General features: G+C 41.5%; 1 protein-coding gene across 5 annotated transcripts in view; it reads left to right on the forward strand.

Moving 5' to 3' along the window:
• LOC110988870 (calcium-dependent secretion activator 1-like) overlaps positions 1-19,856 on the forward strand; it is a 61,919-nt gene extending 42,063 nt beyond the window's left edge. For 3 of the 5 annotated variants that reach the window (XM_022252782.2, XM_022252783.2, XM_022252785.2), the window contains 9 exons: positions 152-175; positions 5,374-5,530; positions 6,640-6,781; positions 7,403-7,558; positions 8,558-8,708; positions 9,483-9,641; positions 11,202-11,309; positions 12,041-12,145; positions 13,401-19,856. In XM_022252782.2, the coding sequence (XP_022108474.1) occupies positions 152-175; positions 5,374-5,530; positions 6,640-6,781; positions 7,403-7,558; positions 8,558-8,708; positions 9,483-9,641; positions 11,202-11,309; positions 12,041-12,145; positions 13,401-13,577 (1,179 nt within the window). In that variant the 3' untranslated portion in view covers positions 13,578-19,856. The remainder of the gene's footprint in view (positions 1-151; positions 176-5,373; positions 5,531-6,639; positions 6,782-7,402; positions 7,559-8,557; positions 8,709-9,482; positions 9,642-11,201; positions 11,310-12,040; positions 12,146-13,400) is intronic. The other 2 variants (XM_022252784.2, XM_022252786.2) reach the window with 1 other exon arrangement.
• Positions 19,857-19,913: the final 57 nt, after the last annotated feature.

The following is a 19,913-nucleotide window of genomic DNA, read 5'->3' on the forward strand; positions in this document are numbered from 1 at the left end:
ACTTCCCCACCAAGTATTCACGTTTTGGATCCATCATTTTTGACCTTCATCTCTTTTTTGTTTTTTTTTCCCTTTTCTAATCCATTTCTCCCCAACTCTTCACCCGTTGGCCATCACCTTTTCCCCCGTTTTGTAATGCATTTCGATACAGCGCGACAAACACAAAGAGTCTCAGGTACAAAGGACGGTATATGTTTTTTGCTATCCATCTTTTTCTGTTCTTTTTTTTTTTAATTGATGTGAGCAGGCTGACTTCACCCGAAATGAAACACTTTGTCTTTTGTGCCTCTAACTCCAGATTCCTGCATCTTATTTAGATTGTTTATTCTGAGACCTTGGTTGTTGTGTTTTTACCTCACACTATTTAAAAGTATTCCTATGTGTTTAATTGTGTTTGGTTGTTTTTCTTTCCGTCCTACTTTGGTTCCCAGTTTTGTGTTAATGCTGGTCTCGTTCTTGCTCTTACGCTTTACATGTAAAAAAGTGTCCATTAACCTTAACCAATTGACTGCATGCACTGCTTAAACCTGAGTTATTAGCTTTATGAATCTATTCAACATGCCTTTGTTTCTCATCACGCCAACACTCAATTTCAGAAAAGCAAATTCCAGTTCACTTCCAGTTCCTTTCGATTGACAAATCCGTAGTTGGTTGCAGTAACCGCAAAGTTGTAATTTAGTTGTGACAAATCACGTTCAGTCAAAGGCCAATCCAATGTTTATGCATTGTCCAGCGGAGTCACTAGTTACTCTTTGAACTGTGACATGGACGTGCTTTGTCGGAGTTCATCGCCAGCTCAGTTGTTGTGATCTGACTTGTGACTGATTCATCTACATGTATGACCAGTGGTTGACTCGGTCACAACTCTGGTCTTACAGGGCTGCTACTTCTCAAGGACTGAGCTTGAGACTGATGCAGTACGGGTTATTCTTATGCTTCCAACCCATAAAGGATTCCTCACACAGAAAATAAAAGAAACAACTCAAGTTCTTTCTGTGTCCTGTCCTGACCATAGAATGAAAAATGTTCCTGATCGGTAAGCTCGTTTCTGGTAAAGGAAATGAAAAATAAAAAAGGATGACTTCCCGAGCTTCAGCTACACCTATTTTTAGTTGCAATAGCCCACTACAAAGTTTGGAAGGCCTTACTTAGCATAAGCCTCATTGGTGTCTCTTCAAACTGTGAGTAAGATACCACACAGATACACACGCAAATAAAAGATGTAATGTACAAAAGCCAATCCTAGTTGACTGTCTTTGGAATGGTTACACTGAGATGCTCCCTGGCTGAACATCGTCACATACATCTTCCGTGTGATCCTTTCACCTTCAATGATGCATTTTTAGACTTCAGAGATTTTACAGGCTGTGTGGTTAGAGTAAACTGTCTAAGCACTGGGGAATGCCCCAGTGTAGTGTGGATAAAAGGTCATCCTGACAAACCTGGGGAAGTATCATCTAAGCGATCCAAGCGGTGATTGGCTCTCTGCCAACATCCTTAGCTCTTTCCTGGCTGTGCACCGTTCTCCTTTCCTGAATTCCCTCACGTATTTCTGTCCAAATCAATCTGTGCTTTGCCTGGGGTGGGAGGGCACATGAATTGCATCCGAATCTCACCAATTAACCACAACTAGCCGGGGACTCCGGGATCGGAGCCGTATGGTTTATATGTGTGGCCGGGGTCTCCGAACTCGGACAAAGGAAACAGGGCCCTGTAACAAAAGACCGTACTCCGAACAAAAGACCAGGCTGCTGGGCATTACCGGCATTTTTCACTCTCAAAAGTGGTGATAATCCAGCGTTATTTAGAAACCGTATACCAGGGTTTGGGGTATTTAGAGCACGCGGATTACCACCGGGGACAAAAGCTCTCCACCACTGCAGCGATGAGCCACACAGCACCGCTGCATGCTAATCTGGCCCCTATTGAAAAGAGGTCAGCAGTGCACTGAGCCAGGTTCGTGAACAAAAGACAGTTATATAACACCGCACAATCTGGGCTCTGTTTACAAGGCTGCAGGCCTGGCTGAAATATTCGGGCGTCAATGAAGGTCACCTGTCAACTTAGAGTAGTGCCTGAAGATTACTCCGTGCGGCTATAAACGACTGTTAAATTGAATGATGAATTTTTGAAGGATTTTGAAAACGGAAAAAATGATAGTCATGCCGGCCCAGCATCCTCAACGTTGAAAAATGCCCCGGTCCGAAGTGGTTAAAAGGGAATAAGCATGCTCCATTTGACAAGCTTTTGAGTTGCTAATTATTTATTCATGTATTGTTTTTTTGCCAGCTGCTCATTAGTTCTTCACAGAAACTTGGTCTTTGATCAAACCTGCAGTAAATCTTGAATTTGTGGTTCCCATTCCTGGTTGGTCTGAGTTGAATAGTCTGATTGAATAGTCTGGCGTTCTAGTGCCCTATCGTGGTAGAATCGCACCAATGCAGCTTTTGAAATACCAATCAATTACGTGATGTACAAAATGGATGTGGGACATGCCAAATCTGAGACCAACAGAACTCAAGTGAAAAAATTCCATAGGGTTGCCCAAGGGGTATGGCTAACTCGCAGTAGATCCATTGGATATTATGACAATTGAGCAGATTTCAAAAATGCCAACAAATCAAACAGTGAATTTAAGGATAACTACATGTAGAACACCACCAGAACACTGTTCCATAAAATTCATTGAGGATTTGAAGGTAAATGCATTTAAGGCTCAGAGATATCTGTCTTAAATGTCATCTTTTAGTTTTCACTTTCAACTCTTCTTGATTCTTTAGACTTACACATTGCCATAGATTTACAATTGTTCCTTTGTTCTTTTGGTTTTTAATTATGATACTTCTGTACATCTTTGCAGTGAACTCGTTGATATCCTTTTGTGTGGCTTAGATGGCGTTGTTAAAGGTTTTTTGAAGTAAGGATGGACATTCAAAGATGGTAATCACAAGCTAGTGTGTGTCCCAATAATTTGGCTGTGGCTAACACTCAAACACAAGTCTATGACAGCAGCTGTAGCCACTGTCATAATCATGTGTTATTTCAAGTCACAGCCAGTTCATTCAAACTCAGCCGTAGCAATCTGGTATGAAACAAACATTGGTTACCTGAAGCAAAGTGCAAATTTTGTGATGAACAAGTTGGTTTTTCATTTAATGAGAAATTAATTCCGTGCCCACAGCAGGAATTTTGCTGTTGTCAAATTATGCCACAGACAAGATATGCTGTCAAACGGTAAAGAAAAGAGATTTCGGCTCAATGTATTGTTACACCTTAATTGTAGCATTTGTCCCAGTTATAGTTGAGACTGTGGTATAGCATACTGGGTTGTCCAGCTGTTGAGTGATGCTATATAACAGTGTCATTGGACTAAGAGAATGCATTTAGGACCTGATCACACACAGTTTTCCTGAAAATGTTCTCTGCCAAGTTATTCAGAAAACTAGCCTGGACTAAAAATAGCGCATTCTAAAAAACAACCATAGGGAAAAATCCCATCTTATGTTTTGTTGTTTTGAAGATGTTTCAGACTGGCCAAGCTCATATTTATTCCCATTCATAAATACCTTTTTAGTCAGAGAGTCAAAAGAAGTCAACAGGTGGTGGATTTCCAGCAATTTTGTTCTTGAATTTTACTTTCATTTTCCCGAACACCCCCATCCATTTTATGGAATATTCCGCGTTGCAAATTGTACAATTGGCGCACGCTTGGCGAGCCGCATGCACACAGACTCTTGATCAATCAGAACTGATTAAACTGTCTTGTATCTAGGTGCCAGTGCGTGATTTACGCAGCGGGCATTATCACATCTCAGCAGGCATTATCAAATGTTAATACATGGTCAAGTTGCACATTGTTGAATAGGGAGACTGTCGGAGGTATTTGGGAATCTTAAATTATATCAGCAGTTTAATGATTTAAACATTGGACCACTCTGATTGTGGGTAAACTTTTTTGTTGCAAGTACATCCTGTTGATAATAGGTTCGTATTTATGAGTGCTCTAGCTATACCAGTCAAATGTAAGAAAACATTTGTGAATGAAACTCCAATGTCAACCTTTTGCCAGTTGCAATTCTGGTATTTCTTCATTGGATGTGTTCTTCTGTCTCGTCCTATTCACTTTCTTCTTTTTTATATAAAAGTAGATTGTTTTCTGTTATTTAAGTTTTTTCTTTATCTTTGTGTTAGGAATGTGTGTTTGAAATGTTCTACTAATAATGATGTTTATTGCATGAGCGAGCTAAGCTAATCCCAAATTGCATAGAACAAGAAACCATATTCCTCTTGAATGACATTTCAGAGGAAAGTATTCATTTTGACCTTAATTACTTCGGCTGCTGTCCCACTGTGGACTGGATACTACACTTTTACTTGGCCAAAGTGCAGATGTTGACACCCTGCTGTGCCCGCGGTTGCTTGAATGACGTGACGTGTTACTTTAACACCACACTTCCTTTCTGTCATCTGATATGTTAGTTTGCATTTCTTGGGATCGGTGTGTAGCACTCTCAGTCTGGCAAAGGGCGGTGCATGTTTCACAGTATTAAACACAGATCCGACTTTGTTTGAATCCCTGTCACATTGCCAGAGGTTTTGGTTCAAGACGCTCGGAAGAATGTTGCTGCATTGCACTGAGGAGTGAAGACTTGACTGCATTTGTGTTCACGTGAAGCATGAACCGGTCTTTGACACGATTAAATTTCTTTGTTTACATAATGTAGATGTGGGTTTCATTTCTTCCCACTAACAGCATACTTGTTTGATGCTATGTATCAGTAAGTATGGGAATAAACAGGTGCTTGGCCGGTTTAAGACCACCTTAGGAGAATGGATGCGACTTATGCTCGAGCCGTATCATCAATATTAAGTCTCCTGAGCTGGTCTTAAACATTAGTTTGTGACCAGCCAAGCATATGTTTATTCCCATTCATAAATACCTTTTTAGTCAGAGAGTCAAAAGAAGTCAATAGATTATGGATTTCCAGTGATTTTGTTCTAGAATTTCACTTTCATTTTCCAACACCCCCATCAATTTTATGGAATATTCCTCGTTGCAAGTTGTCCAATTGGTGTGGGTGGGGCGTGCCGCATGCACACAGACTCTTGACCAATCAAGGTTTGATTAAACTGTCTTGTATCCAAGGTGCCGGCATGTGATTCACGCAGAGGGCATTATCACATCTCAGCAGGCATTATCAAATGTTAAAACACGGTCAAGTTGCACGTTGTTGAATAGGGAGACTGTCTGAGGTATTTATGAATGTTCTCTCATTTTAATCTGAATCCAGCTGTCACTGGTATGAAATGATTTACAGTTGCCATGTTAAACGACTAATTTGCTTTGTTTGTTTTAACCCATATTTTCACCAGGCCTTTGCATGGTTCAGCGATTTACTGGTGGAGCATGCTGAAATCTTCTGGTCGCTGTTTGCTGTCGACATGGACAGCGCCCTCGAGGTTCAGCCGCCTGACACCTGGGACAGTTTCCCATTGTTTCAGCTACTCAACGACTACTTGCGCATGGACAGTAGGTGGTTTCAGTTTCTTCCTCCATTTTCGTGGGTATCAAAAGTAGAGAGAAAAGTCAGATTAAAAATATTCACTCTTCCGTTCAGGTCTGTGGGCTAGCCGTGGCAGGTATACCTATATGGGTGACCAGCAGTGGTAGACTACCGGCATATCATTACACTCTTACTCTTTCTGTCTTTAGAAACCCCACCACACTTGTTCCATGGGGTGGTATTTGGGGCCAAACTAGCCACTTTTTGTAGATGTCAGGATGCCACGACCACAGTCTGCAGTTGGACCTTGCAAATACTGACCTTTGGCCATGTAGGTGGCCATTTGTTCAAGATTTGTGTAACATATGTTGCTACCCTGTAGCATGTTGAAATTCCATGACAGTGTCACGGTGTGACATTTGCTACAGAGCCTGTTTGTAGCCCACGGCTGCTGGAGGGCTCCACACACACACACACACTCCACCTCCTATAACTAGTTTGAGTTCTTGTGTGCATACAAACTCAGTGGGAATCATTCAAGCATGGCAAGAAGTCTTTTGATACTTCATACAGAATTGGCCAGAATGTACCTCACCATCCTGTCTGTTAGAACCCAAGACATCCCTGCATATTAATATGTCATCTGGCATGGAGCGGTTAAGCCTAACCGTCCTGACTCTTCCAATTTCAGTACAATTTCCACACATGGGGGGATCTCGGATTTGCCCATAGAAACCATGGACATGCTTTGGAAACAGTCAAAGTTGAATATATATCTTTGTCTTTTACGACGTAGAATCTGATTATTTGCCAGCATGTTACAAGTTTTAATAGGTCACTTTTCTTCAAATCTCAGCTTTGTTTAGCATTTGTGGCGTCATCCAACATTTATCACACTAAATGTCAATCTGTATGCTGCCAGATAGGATGAACATAGAGTATTTGGAAGAGTTCCCATGTTAGAGATGAAGTGAGAGACACAGACAGAGTGAAGTTTCCATCACTGGCTTTGAGTCGTGAGACTGGTCATTGTCCAGTCAACACAATGCCCAATCAGTTGGCTCCTCGTTGCGCATGGGCAGCTCGTGGTGGTTCCGTGTATGTCATCTCAAGCTGCTGTTGTTCTTTCCAACAGCCAATCTGAATGGTGGTCGATTCCACCAGCATCTGCAGGACACGTTTGCCCCCCAGGTGATTCGCTACGTGGACCTCATGGAGTCCTCTATCGCTCAGTCCATCCACCGCGGATTCGAGCGGGAAAAGTGGGAACCCAAGGGGTAAGTTGACAAGGGGTCACTAGCGGAGACATCACAGAGTTATGGTCACGTCCTCACATGTCAATCACGGGCCAGTTTTAAGTCATTCAGTTTCAAGTCACAAGCTAGTCAGTTTAACTGTTGGAAACTTGCCATTCTTACTTCACCGCTAGCGATCAGACTTGATTTCTAGGCTTCGGTCATTCATGTTTACCGAGATATGCATCGAAACATCCTGGGAAACATTCTTGCATCTGAAACTTTGAAATTGAGGTTTGTTGAATTTGTGCTGGTGGACTCTTTTGGTGACACTGACATTTGGGCGTGATGCATAAAACCGTCATTACCATTGAAGCTTGTAAATGTGTAGTAAGTGTGATGTTGGTGTCAAGGTTGCCTGGAATGGGGATTTGGGGGGGTCTTGTTCCTAGAATGTTTATATTCACTTTCTGTATTATAATATTTTGCCATCATTCTCTGGGTTATGAAGTAATCACTTGCCCATGTACTTCCTAGGAATGACAAGAAGCAGTTGTAAATAACAGGGATATCCTTTCGACTAACGTTTGTCCCATTCAAGGCCATGTGAAGTACATGGACACTTGTAGCCAGATTAATAACCACTGCTCTCTGTTTGGACAGTAATGGAACAGAAACCTCCGAGGACCTGTTTTGGAAGCTGGACGCCTTGCAGACGTTCATCCGAGACTTGCACTGGCCCCAGGAGGAGTTTGCCAAGCACCTGGACCATCGCCTGAAACTGATGGCCGCTGACATGATTGAGTCTTGCGTCAACAGGTCAGTCTTGGGGCTGGTCAGTGGTCTGTGATTTGTGTCTTTGTCAGCCAAGCCTCAAATAGCTTCGGTGTACGATCATTGGAATATGTTTTATTTTAGAAATCTGGGGCAGGCAAAAGGAACAGGTATCCCTTGTCTTTTTTTAATTTAAACACACTGCTATCGTTTTGAACGCACCTGAATCCCAATGCTAGCGTGCCATCTGGTGTCTCATGAGACTTTGGACGGTGTCATGAAAGCCCATCTCTGTTGAGCTGTGCATGATGTCAAGTCTTGGCAGTACAGGTACTTGGCAGTACTGAGGCAGTCTGTGTTGGCCAATCAGCCATCTCGTTAGGTAAAATTTCACAGCCTGACTGGGCATGATTGAGCATAGTGCTGCAAGTAAGTGCCACGGTTTGGTTTGGACACGGTTCAGAAATTTTTTGCCGAACTGTTGGTTCAGTTTGGGTTTAGACATGTACAGACTCGCAGTTAGGTATGTACACGTTTGTGTACAATGGTCAGTGCATATTTGCTATTAATGCAATGCCATAATAAAGGCCAATATCCGAACCAACCAGTTTAGTTCGGTTTGGTTCGAAAGTGCCATGTTCGATGATTTTTGGTTTGGTTCGGCGGTCCGGCTGCAGAACTAGTTGACCGCTTTGTCACAGAGCTACAATTCTTGTGGGGCACTACATGTTTTGTTGAGTGAAGTCAGTAACTTACACACAGAACAGGTTTCCACCTTTGTAAATGGATGATATTGTTCTTCCTAGCTTTTTTTTTTCCTTCGCTGCATTTGGTTTCCCACTTGCCTGTGTGATATGGACCATCACTGTACATCACTTCTTTCATTCTGACTGGAAGAGCAGTCATTGAGTCATTTCAGTCTTTGAAGATAGATTCTTTTGTTGCATTTTGTGGGGTGGTTTTCTTGTTTCTCTCTTTTGTAAATGGTTCATGGTTCCTTTTAGAACATAAATTCTTCTTAGTGTTGTTGTCTTTCCTGTTCAGGACAATGAAAGCATTTGAGGTGTGGATCAAGAAAGGTCGAAGTAACTCTGATTATCGTGTGCCCTCTGAGCTGTGTGTCATGATGAATGTACTGACCGATGCCAAGGTCCAGTCGTCAAAGCTCTGCCCCGTCTCTAAGGACCAGGAGAATGTAAGCTTTCACTACAGCAACTAGGCCTGGCCGTACATGTTTCGCTGTACGATTTTTACAAATGCAAAAGGACCCCTGAGCATTAGTTGTGGTGTCAGTGACATATGTGACCCACTCTGTGAAAATGAGTCTTAAGTCACCAGAGCCACTTTTTGAGTTTTCATTTGTATTGGAAAGAGCAAATGGAGCTTTTTATGTTGATGTATCACTTAGTGTGGCATCCTGGTAAAAGTGGATACTCCGTGGTGACAAATGCTGTGGGTTCCTATTGATTTACACTGTGCAAAATTATTCTAAAGGACTTTTTACTCCAAAGTGGCTCTGGCGACCTAAGACTCATTTTCACAGAGTGGGTCACAAATGTGTGCAAAAAATTAGTGGGAAAAGTAGTGTATTGAGTGACAGGTTCTCCCCTCTTCCAAGTCCAGGGCCCAATGTCACGGAGCTGCTTTAACAGTTAGCAGAAAAGTCATGCTTACTGTAGCAGAAAAATTGGCAAACCTTAAATTCTTTCATGGCAATGCTTGGTGTGGTTGTGGTAATGGTTAGACTCACATAGAGATTTCTATTTTTACATCACTAATTTATAAAGCATATTATTCCTCCGAGGTTAGCATGCCTTTTGCCGTGCTTACAGCTTGCAGTCTCCATGAAATACACGGAGCCTCTGTACTTGTAAAATCATGTGCTTAGCAGCACCATGAAATTGGGCCCAAGTCGTTCAGTGTTCAAACTCACTCTCACTGTAGCCCTGTTTTCCTGTGGTGTTGACAGCACCAGTATCACACCAAGATTGACGAAGTTGTGAGCCGAGCAAGCGCCAACCTGATACAGAGCCTAGTAAGCAAGCTACGGACTGTCCTGGAGAACATGCTGTCCAAGCTGGCTCGCTATGATGAGGGCACATTCATGGCCTCCATCCTGTCCTTCACGGTATGTACTAGGTTGACACCATCGTGGCAGATACATGGCGCAAAAAATCAGGCCAACTTTGCTCACTCTTACAGCCAACAAAAATCTTGAACTTAGTCAGAGGTAGGGGCTGCCTAGTTCAGTGTAAGGCAGTTTCAAGTTTAACCACTTCCTTCCAGGGAGCCCAGTACCAGAGACCTTGGCCGTATACCCATGGCCGTATACCCATGGCCGTATACCCATGGCCGTATACCCATGGCCGTATACCCATGGCCGTATACCTATGGCCGTATACCCATGGCCGTATACCCATGGCAGTATACCCATGGCCATATACCCATGGCCGTATACCCATGGCAGTATACCCATGGCAGTATACCCATGGCCGTATGCCCATGGCCATATACCCATGGCCGTATACCCATGGCCGTATACCCATGGCCATATACCCATGGCCGTATACCCATGGCAGTATACCCATGGCCGTATACCCATGGCAGTATACCCATGGCCGTATACCCATGGCCGTATACCCATGGGCGTATACCCATGGCCGTATACCCATGGCCGTATACCCATGGCAGTATACCCATGGCCAGAGTGCCCGAAATCAGAACTTCCTTTATTTTAGAAAAAAAAATGCTCGGCATTTTTAGAAAAAGTTTACTTGCTGTCAATCAGCTGCTGGGACTTGCCAATCAAGGCTCATATGCTGTCTGCTGAGTGCTGGCCCTTTTTAGCGGAGGTAATCTGTCATTGTTTTGAAACAGTACCATTGTTTGCTGCTGCCAGCACCCACGGATTATCAGTTTGGACAAAAGCGCTCCAACACTCCAGCAATGAGTGATACAATACCACTGGGTGCATTAGTACAGATAACACCGCCGTCCACCAATGTACTTGGCCAATTTCCAGAACGAAGAGGAAATTACACAACACCTCACAATGGAGCCTCTTACTGGGCTGTAGGCGTGGCTGCAGTACTCACACATCAATGGAGGTTGCCTGTCAGATAAGACTCGCCACAAGACAGTCATTTGTTTGGGTGTACGCGTCCAGTTAATGAAGATGTGAATTTTTGAAGAATTTTGAAAATGGAAAAAAAAAATGAAAAAATGCCTTGCAGAGGGTGATGCATGCCGCTAACTCCACCCAACAGGGATTGGTTAATCAAACTTTTAACAGATTTTTCTTTCTGTCTTACTGCGTAGTGTGAAATCTAGTGATTTTATTTTGCAGTGTAAGACCGGTCTTGTACTTAAGCAACTTTTTGAACCATGGATTAGTCAGTATGGTTGCGATAGTTTGAGTGCGAATGGAGACTAGGTACCAGTGGTTTCTTTTCACATGCTAGCCATCTCATGCTGTTTTGGACAGGTTGTTTTCAAGCCACTATATTGTCTTGTCGTCAACATCTTAATAGTTAAGACTTCCGTCGTCATTTTGGGAGTCCTTGATTTTTGGACGAGCTATCCCCAACATTCTAATGGTGAATTAAAATACAAAAAAATCAGTGCTTGATTGGTAACAAAAAAATGTGAGTGCAAATGTCAATTCTTGTTAGCCTGGTTATAATTGCAGAATCCAGGTTCTGAAGTGGCTGACGACTACGCTTCCTTTGTGAGCGAAAACCTGGATGAGGTTCGAGAGTGCCTGCATGATGAGGAGTTCATCTACTCCCTGTTTGATGTGAGTCAGCAACTCTTAACCTGCCCTCACCTGTAAGCCAGTGAGAACACTCCACATGTTGAGTTCTGATCTATTGGCTTTACCCATTGGCAGTCCAGTAATACAGCCTGACCATTCTCTGCAAATCAGTGATGCATGAAGTGAATAAATTACCCTAGCGTATGTTCAATCCTCTCTCCTTAACAACTCACAGTGAGAAGCGGGAGAGTTTTTACTTTTTTGAGCACCAATCTCCAGAATTATTTGTGCATTTTCAGCGACTGTTTTGACTTGGCAACTTGTGATCTAAAATCCAAATCCTAAAATACTGTTTTCTCAGCTGAAAAGTTCAGCAGGATTCTTCCTACACACCCTTCTTTAATAGATTTGGGGGAATTTTGTCGCCTCACAGGGATGGATTGTACCTTGAAGCACCACCTGGATTTCCTAAATGCTTTTCAAGAGAACTGGTGGTACAACTGTTGATTCAGATTTCATTGGCCTGTTTGCAATTTTTTGGAAAGGCATGGCTGTTGATAACTGGATCATTCAAACTGTGACGATTTGCAGAATAGGATATTTAATGGGTAATCACTTGATAGGTGTGGGGGCCCAGCACTGAAAAAACTGAAATTCTGGATTGTGGCGGGGCATCACTCACATGAACGTCCAGGAATGACATGTGGACAAAGACTTGCCTTGAAGTGTCTTGTAAACCCTGTGTTTGTTGGTTTCACGTTGATCGTCTGCAGGCTTTTTATACGGCCAACATGAATCTGCTTTGTGACTGGCTGTCAGACCGTATGGACCTGCAACTCCACGTGCATCAGCTCAGCACCCTGCTACGGATTACTAATGTATGTGCTGCTAGTTCAGACCATTAGCAGTTTCAAAGGCGAGGGGGAATATAAATCAGTGACAGAGGCAAAACAAAGAGCTTCAATAAGCCCCACCTCGTGGCCTTTTGGACAATTACAGCGGTGATTTGTCTGACATTCATGCACCAAAGTCCAACATTTGTGCACATGCAGGCACATGCGCATGACGCATGCGGTAACAAAATACAGTTTGGCACCAGAGAGCTGGGCAGGCCTAACCAGATATTGTCTGCTCACCAGAGTTCATGCTGAGCATGAACCAATATGCAATCACAGAGAAACATTGCACTGTGCTCTGCATTCAGGCCTTCTGTCACATTACATTTTAGGTTGAAGCATCAACATTTGAAAAAATCGTACGTGTTTGTTTGGGACATTCATTCTGGGGGTTTAAATTTGACATAATAAACCCTGATGGGCATGTCATGATAAGGTCCCCTCTTCTTGCCTCTGCGTTATGGTCCATAGAGCAAACAAGCACGTCTTTCCCAAGTCATTTGGCTCATTAAGCCAGTGTTTATCTCCCGTTTCCTAGGCCTGAAATGACTGAGAATATTTCTATTCTCCTTCTGACTGGTCCATCTCAGGTTGCTCCCTGGTTAATGCTGGTACCCATTTGTGACCTGTCACCACAAAATGAGCTGAAAGTCGGAATTTTCAAAAACTTGAGAGATTTTGTTATTTTTTAAATCAGCAGAAAGAGAGCTTTTCAATGGTATGTACATGGAACATTTAGGTTAAGAGGTGAAACTGTGGCATTATTCTGGCAGTTTCTGACATTGACATTGAAAATGACATTTAAATACCTGATCCTGCTAACAAAATTGGAATGAAATGGAGGGGTTACTCGTTCAAGATATTACAAAATGCCAAACTTGACCTCCACATCAATATTTGACTTTGAACCCTCAAAACAGGAAAGAGCAGAGTGTGACTTTACGCTCATTTTGTTGGGCCAGGTCACACTTACACTTTATACTCCTTGATTGGGAGAGGCATGTTGCTGTGAGCTGGCTTGCCTAAGGACATAACATATTGCTAGGAGCTGGATGCAAACCCCTGACTGTCTGGTCATGAGTCTCAAATCTTAATCAGTAAGGTCATTTGGAAACCGTGGAACAGTGATAACCAGTGTTCAATATGTAGTAGGCACATTCCTCATGATCGCATTCGTAAAGACCTGTTTAGCAGAGTCACTCATCCCAATTCTCACCCGTTTCCTCGGCACACACAGAAAATGTACAAGGATTTTGAGCTGCACGGCGTGTCCAGCAAGAGCTTGAACAGCAAGACGTACGAGGCGGTACGACACCGGCTGCAGGTGGAGGAGGCCACCGCCTCAGTCACCCACGGCAACCTGGCCTTGACCAACGGCAGCACGGAGGATGAGGAAGATGAGGAGGAGGATTAAGGAGAACACTTTGAAGACAAATACGACCACAACAAAAGCCACACCCAGCTAGGAGGAGATTGCCAGGAAGAGATAAGCTACGTATGTACGTGTGAATCAAGTCAGACCTCACTGGCCTAAGTCTGTGAAATTTGGGATTGTGTACCAAGGCTTAATTTGTTTGTTTGTGCTGGTCATCACAGGCCAATCACGGGTCACCACTTACAAGTCATCTACTCTCAGATGTTGTTGAAATGAAGTGTCACAAAGACTTTCTTCTGAAGCATCGGTCACTGTGAGGGGGAGCGTCTCAGAAACATGTAACTGTCATAACGTTCTCAGTGAAATGGTGTATACCTCCCTTCCGTTGGGAACAGTCATTCACAAACACACTTCATGCACATTTCAGTTGGCCATTCCAGCTGATGATGGTACGTAGACCATCTCTGCTCGTTTCCAAGAGAAGATGAAGTAAACAACAGGTAAACAGGGAAGTAAACTGCAGTGATTGTGAACATGATTCCCTGTAACTTCTCAATATTAGCCTTGATGAATTCCCCGTTACACCGCTTCATGAGATTACCAGTGTGAACATCAGTCACAATACAGCACCCTTGTAAATTTCTTACCAGCCAAAATGATATGTGATTAAAAGTAGTGTTTGTAATATGGGGAATATTCTGTTTATGAACACAATGTTTAGAATATCGCAACGTGTCACCTGTGAAATGGAACTTTGCTGTAATTTGGGCAAAAACATTTGAACATTTCAAAGGATCGCAGCATTATCATATTCCTTACCTAGAGAGATTCACCCGCAGACCTCTGTGACTTGTGAGTTGACTTGTGATGGGCGTGTGATGTGACCAGATTATGTCTATGGCTGACCATTGGTTGATTTTTGCCCTTCTAAGCGCAAGGCACTGCTCCGATGGTTTTCCATAGTAATGAAATTCCACTGTCTTTCTTGGAGGCTTTGTTAACAACACAGAACTAAACATTCCAGCCAATTTGTGGAATAACTCCAGTTTCAAATTCAACATTTCCAAGTCTGGAGGTTTTTTGGTAAATTCCTGAACAAAAGAGTTGAATGTGGCCAAGGAATGTACAAAACTTGGTCTTACACAAGGCTTGAAAAATGTCAGAATGATTGTAAATTTTTCTGAAGATTCATTCAGAAACCAAATGAATAAAACTACTGTAATAAAGAATGCTGCATGAGATGCAGTACTAAATTTCCAGTACTGCAGAAAAATTTTCATTGCTAGTAGCATTTTCGAAGTAGTAACAATGTGCCCAAGTTAGTGACAGTACTTGCGTTGAACTCCTTAGTAGTATTTGGAATGTCAAAGTCCATTATGTGACCAGTTCTCACAAAATGCCCAAGAAGAATTGATTTTGAAGATCCTCAAAAGTAACGAGATAGAGCATTGCACTGCTTCCTAGCACTGCTGAAATGACCTGGTGGTATGCTTTGAAAAGTGGGAGAATAAAATGGCAACCGTCAGGGGTTTATTGCAAAATATGAAATACACAAAAGTTCTTCAGTTCGACTCGGCTCATTCTGTAGGAACAGGTCACTTGGAGTGTGCTTCAGCAGCCAATTTCACAAAACTCTTGCCAATCCAATTTGTGTCAAACTGTGAAAGTTGCACAGCAGGCGACAGCATGTTCAAAGAAATGATTCATGCAGTGTCTTTTCTTCAGGAGTTAACTGTAAATTGTAACATCCATCATTAGTCCACTGTGCAGCTGCATGTGTGTTTGGTTAATCTCTTAGCATTGTGTAAGTGATGTGAAACTGGCCGCTGATAAACATTTTGTGCAGGCGAACAGAACAAGTTAAAAACGCAGCACCTAACAAAAGTCGCACCGGGCTACCGCCAAGCTGAACCCCTTCCCAAATTGGCTAGATAACCCCCCCGTAGATCAGCCTCAAAAAGACAAGCCTAACCACAAGCATGAACAGTGAAAAGTGGGTGTGACCTCTTCGTTAGCCCTGAATCCAGGCTTGAACTCCTAGCTAGTCTTGATTCCAGGCTGCATGCACAACGGTTTCTCCTAATTGCTAAAGTGTTACTCCTGAGATAGCCTCCTCCTCATCCCCCTCATCCTCTGCTGCTGTTGCCAAGGCTAGGGAGAATGCAAGACCTCTCCCCTTTGCCCCAACAAAAAGGAGACCATTGTGTGTGCAGTCATTGGAATCACTGAAGATTAATTGTAAGGATTTCATTTTTTTCCTCTCAACACTATTTCAAGCATTTTAGAAATCTCTGTTTTATAATTTGATTTAATTATTCAGCATTATGAAAGATAAATTAATACTCTTTGAGAATGTTTTGCACAATCAAAAACATCAAAAGAAATTGGACTATCTTCCTTAAGCACGCAATATCACTTGGTACAGTTTTTGTATGAAGCTGAGAAAGGGGACTCTTTGTCAAAATAATGACATGGTAGGTTCTAATTTGCACTCTCATAACTTGGGCTCAGTGTAAGGATTGGCTAAGCAGCCTGTAGCATTATTTGCTTTGCGATCCTGTTGAGGCCCAGGTTGGAAACTTGGCCCAGGTGAAGACTTTGCCTGACTTTGTTGAAGTTGTGCCCGAATGGAAAATTATGCCAAGTTCAAAATTGAGCCCTGCCAAAAATATACGATGGTAAATATGTTTCTCTGTTTGCCAAAAGTTGATTATTTGTTTACTTCCTGGAAAAAAAACTACAAGCCGTAATCACTTCTTGGAGTTATCATTCCATTGTGTTAAATTAATGTAGATGCCAGATTTGATTAAGTTTTACCAATCATTGTAAAAGATGTGTTCATTTCAAAGCTGTTTACCGCTTCAGTGAGTGGGCTGTAGGTTAAGTTACATGAGTTATGGAAAGCAGTAGTTCATGTTGGTTTAGTTGTATCTATATCTGTGTTTATATTTTGTCTTCTTCTGAAGCTTAGCTAACTACATGTAGTCTCAAGAGGAGTGTGCAAAGTGTAGTTTTTGTAATGCATAGGATATGTTTTCTTTAAACAGGAATGACTGGGATGAACTCACTTCCATTGTCTAATAACTTCCAGTAAATTTGGTTTAGTTGGGTATTTCTTAGATTCCTAATTCACTCGTATATTAATATTATCCCGGAAGCTGGATTTTCCCCTGCTAAGTTTACTAGTAACTTATTGCTCTTCACATTACTGAGTACCGGTGTAATTATGTGTATGCATTGTATATATTATATGTTGTCATATCAGCTGGTAACACTTCTAAACATTTTGACCTTTGATTCATAATTTTGGTTAAAGGCATTCATCAATGTAAAACACAAACATTGGAACTTTGAAAATCTGGAGTTCGCCTGTCCATATTTGACATTTGTTGCGAACTTTATCTAACTGCAACTACCAAATTTATTCATTCTAATAATTTGGTCATGATTACGTAAAACAAATTTACATCAATTTACTGTGGCAATCATTCATGAATAAATATATATTCACTGAGATTAATTTTCTCAAGATTAAATAACTTGTAGAATTGAAGAGTAGATATGGCTGTAGAGGTCGATTGCCTTTTAATATAAGAACTAGTGAAGTAATTTTTTTACTTTGATATTTCAGTTACATTTCTTCTACAGAGTAAGTGTTGCATCTGTTTGATCGCTAGCATTTATTTGGCTTTTATTTGTGAACAGTAGATCATGTTGTTGAAATAACTTGGTATTTGGAATGCTTATTGTCAGTTCTATTCAGGTTGTGCTTGGCTAAAACAAAAGATTAACCTATTTGAAAGCAATTCCTAGGATGTCTTTCTGAAGGAGAAGTTCTTCTTTGTCAGAAGTAATTTTGAAAATGCCCAAATATGAGCATTTTCAAATGATTTGAATGCGGTCCTCCAAGTACATATACATGTATCTTATTTTGTGATGAGAATGCCACGGCAACATTCCTGTGTGCCTCCTTTAGTTTGAAAGGGCATGGTTGGATTCGGAGGCCCTGTTTGATCAACACTCACATGATATCACTTATGCTGCGTGCCCCCTCCTTCACTTCTTAAGTAGAGTTTAGTGTAGCTATGAGCTTTCGCATGCATGTTATTACACGGCTGTATTGCAATCATACATTTGCAGTTGATGACACAAAACACAGTAAGGAGGGCCAGTCATGTTAGCAGTGTAACTTCCTATGGTTATTAATTTCTGCAAGTGTTTCAACAACCAGAAACATTTTATACTCGTGAATCGGCAATGAAGGCTATAGTTTGCATGAAACATTAGAGCACTTCATGGTTTTACAAAAGTTGTCACTTTTTTGGCAGTCGAAAAAATGGACAGAACAAAATTTATGTCAATTTTGACATTAAAATGGACTCTGGAATTTTTTCTGTTCAAAACAGAAATGACTCTCTGGTCTTAATCCAGTTATACCCCCCCCACTGATACACAGGAACAGGTTGTGACATGCTCAGGCCAAAAGTGGCAAAAAAATGTAAAAACCATCAGGGAAACACTTCTAACATGAACTTACTAGCCCCCTTTTCGGTGTTTTGTGCCTTATTCGATACTGGGGGACAAATTTTGAATATGAAACAAAGTATGTAGATATACTATAAAGTACAGACTATACCTGGACATGTACGTTTACTTTTGATCAAAATATTGTGCAATAATAAATATATAGCAACTGGGTTGAAACACATCTATACTTATATCTAGAGTCTATTAGATGAGTATATGAGGTTATTTGCGTAAGATCTATTCATAACGGAGTTATTGCTAGCTTATATTTTAAGAATTTTAAAAACAAAAACATGGTAGAATTTTATGGGATATGTGTCCGGAATGCGTAGGAATCCTCCATTTGTTTGTATAAATACTAGCCTTTTGTAGCTCAACAAATGATTGATTCAAAGGATGGACTGAACTGGAGTGTATTTCTAGGATGTGGAACCACGAAGGTGTCTTGTGCTGTTATACCTGTATATATCAATGTAGGAATTCAGTACCCTACAACACCCTGAACAGAAAAGTAGGACAAACCCAATTGATACATCTTGGTGACATTGAATTTCATGACATTATTCCCAGGAAGGTTGCAGTGTGCAGTGAGGCACAATTTTACCCACATGTTCCTCAAGACTTTTGGTTATCCAGTGTTGATTTGTGTATCTTCACCGTCATAGGTGTCTTGTATCTTAAGGTTGACTTGAGAAGAGAATGGCGGTGTGCAGATTGTTTTTTTTATATAAATTTGGGTAATTGTGTTTGAGCGAGGGACAGCAAAAATCCAGTGGTTGTCTGACATTGCGCAATACCTGAAGCCTGCTGTTTCTTGGAAGAAGAATTTGTCCACAGGAACAGCAAACTTAAACTGTGCCTCTTCAACTGTGGTTGTATACATATGCCTGACTTCTTTCAAATGTTACACGTACTGTCATCAGTGTAAAATATAAAAGAAAAAATGTGGAATTAGGATGCAAAAAAAATTGTTTTCTGCACACAGGCCAATTTCAGTGAGCTGATTATGGAAAAAGCTTTGCTTTATTTGTGTCATGGAAAAGTCGTGCCAAAGTCAAAGCGCATTCTCACGGCAGAGACACGTTGATGCTTTCATGCGGTCAGAGATGTCTGTTGTTTGCTACTGTTCGAAGCCAATTCTGCCTCTGATGTTATGTGTCCTGTCTACTGTGCTGTCGTCATGAAATGGACGAAGGTCTTGATTGCAGAAAACTTTGCACTTAACAGCGGCAACATGAAATTGGCCTGAGCGAGGATACTGCAGAACCTGGATCTTGTGAAAGTTGGGAAGGGTTGTTTGTGGGAGACTTGAAGAGCCAAAGTAAATACATCATGTCTTGTCACTTGCAGTGGTGATGGCTTCTACACAAAACATTACTAAACCATTTCTCTGTGCTTTCACAATGAGCGTTTCAGCTGACTAGTTAAATGTGTAGAACAAACACCACGGCAAATGTCATGCTACAATCATCCACTTATCAGCAGATCATAAAATCTTTAAGTAGTCCCTTCGTAAATTTCATCTGGACAGAAACAAGTCTACCCACAATGCCTTGACCAGTATTCTCACAGTGGTCTAGGATTTTGAATACGAATTTATGGAGATACATTTGGAGATTATTCCTATAATTCCAAACATCTTTTTCCAAAATACAGTCCGAATACTTTATCCAAGCCCATGCCTAGCTTTGGTGTTATTTCATACCAGTTCCATTCTTTTGCCTAGCAGTTGGGTAGTGTCATCTCCCCAGTATTTTAATAAATGTCAAAACAAGTCAGTTGTTCAATGTATGTCCATTGCTATAGTCTTTGCCCTTTTGTTGCATTCATTTATTTAATATTTATCTT

This window comes from Acanthaster planci, linkage group LG04 (assembly GCF_054643075.1).
Source record: "Acanthaster planci isolate LZ-2023a linkage group LG04, COTS_SCS, whole genome shotgun sequence".
In the NCBI taxonomy this organism is placed as follows: Eukaryota; Metazoa; Echinodermata; class Asteroidea; order Valvatida; family Acanthasteridae; genus Acanthaster; species Acanthaster planci.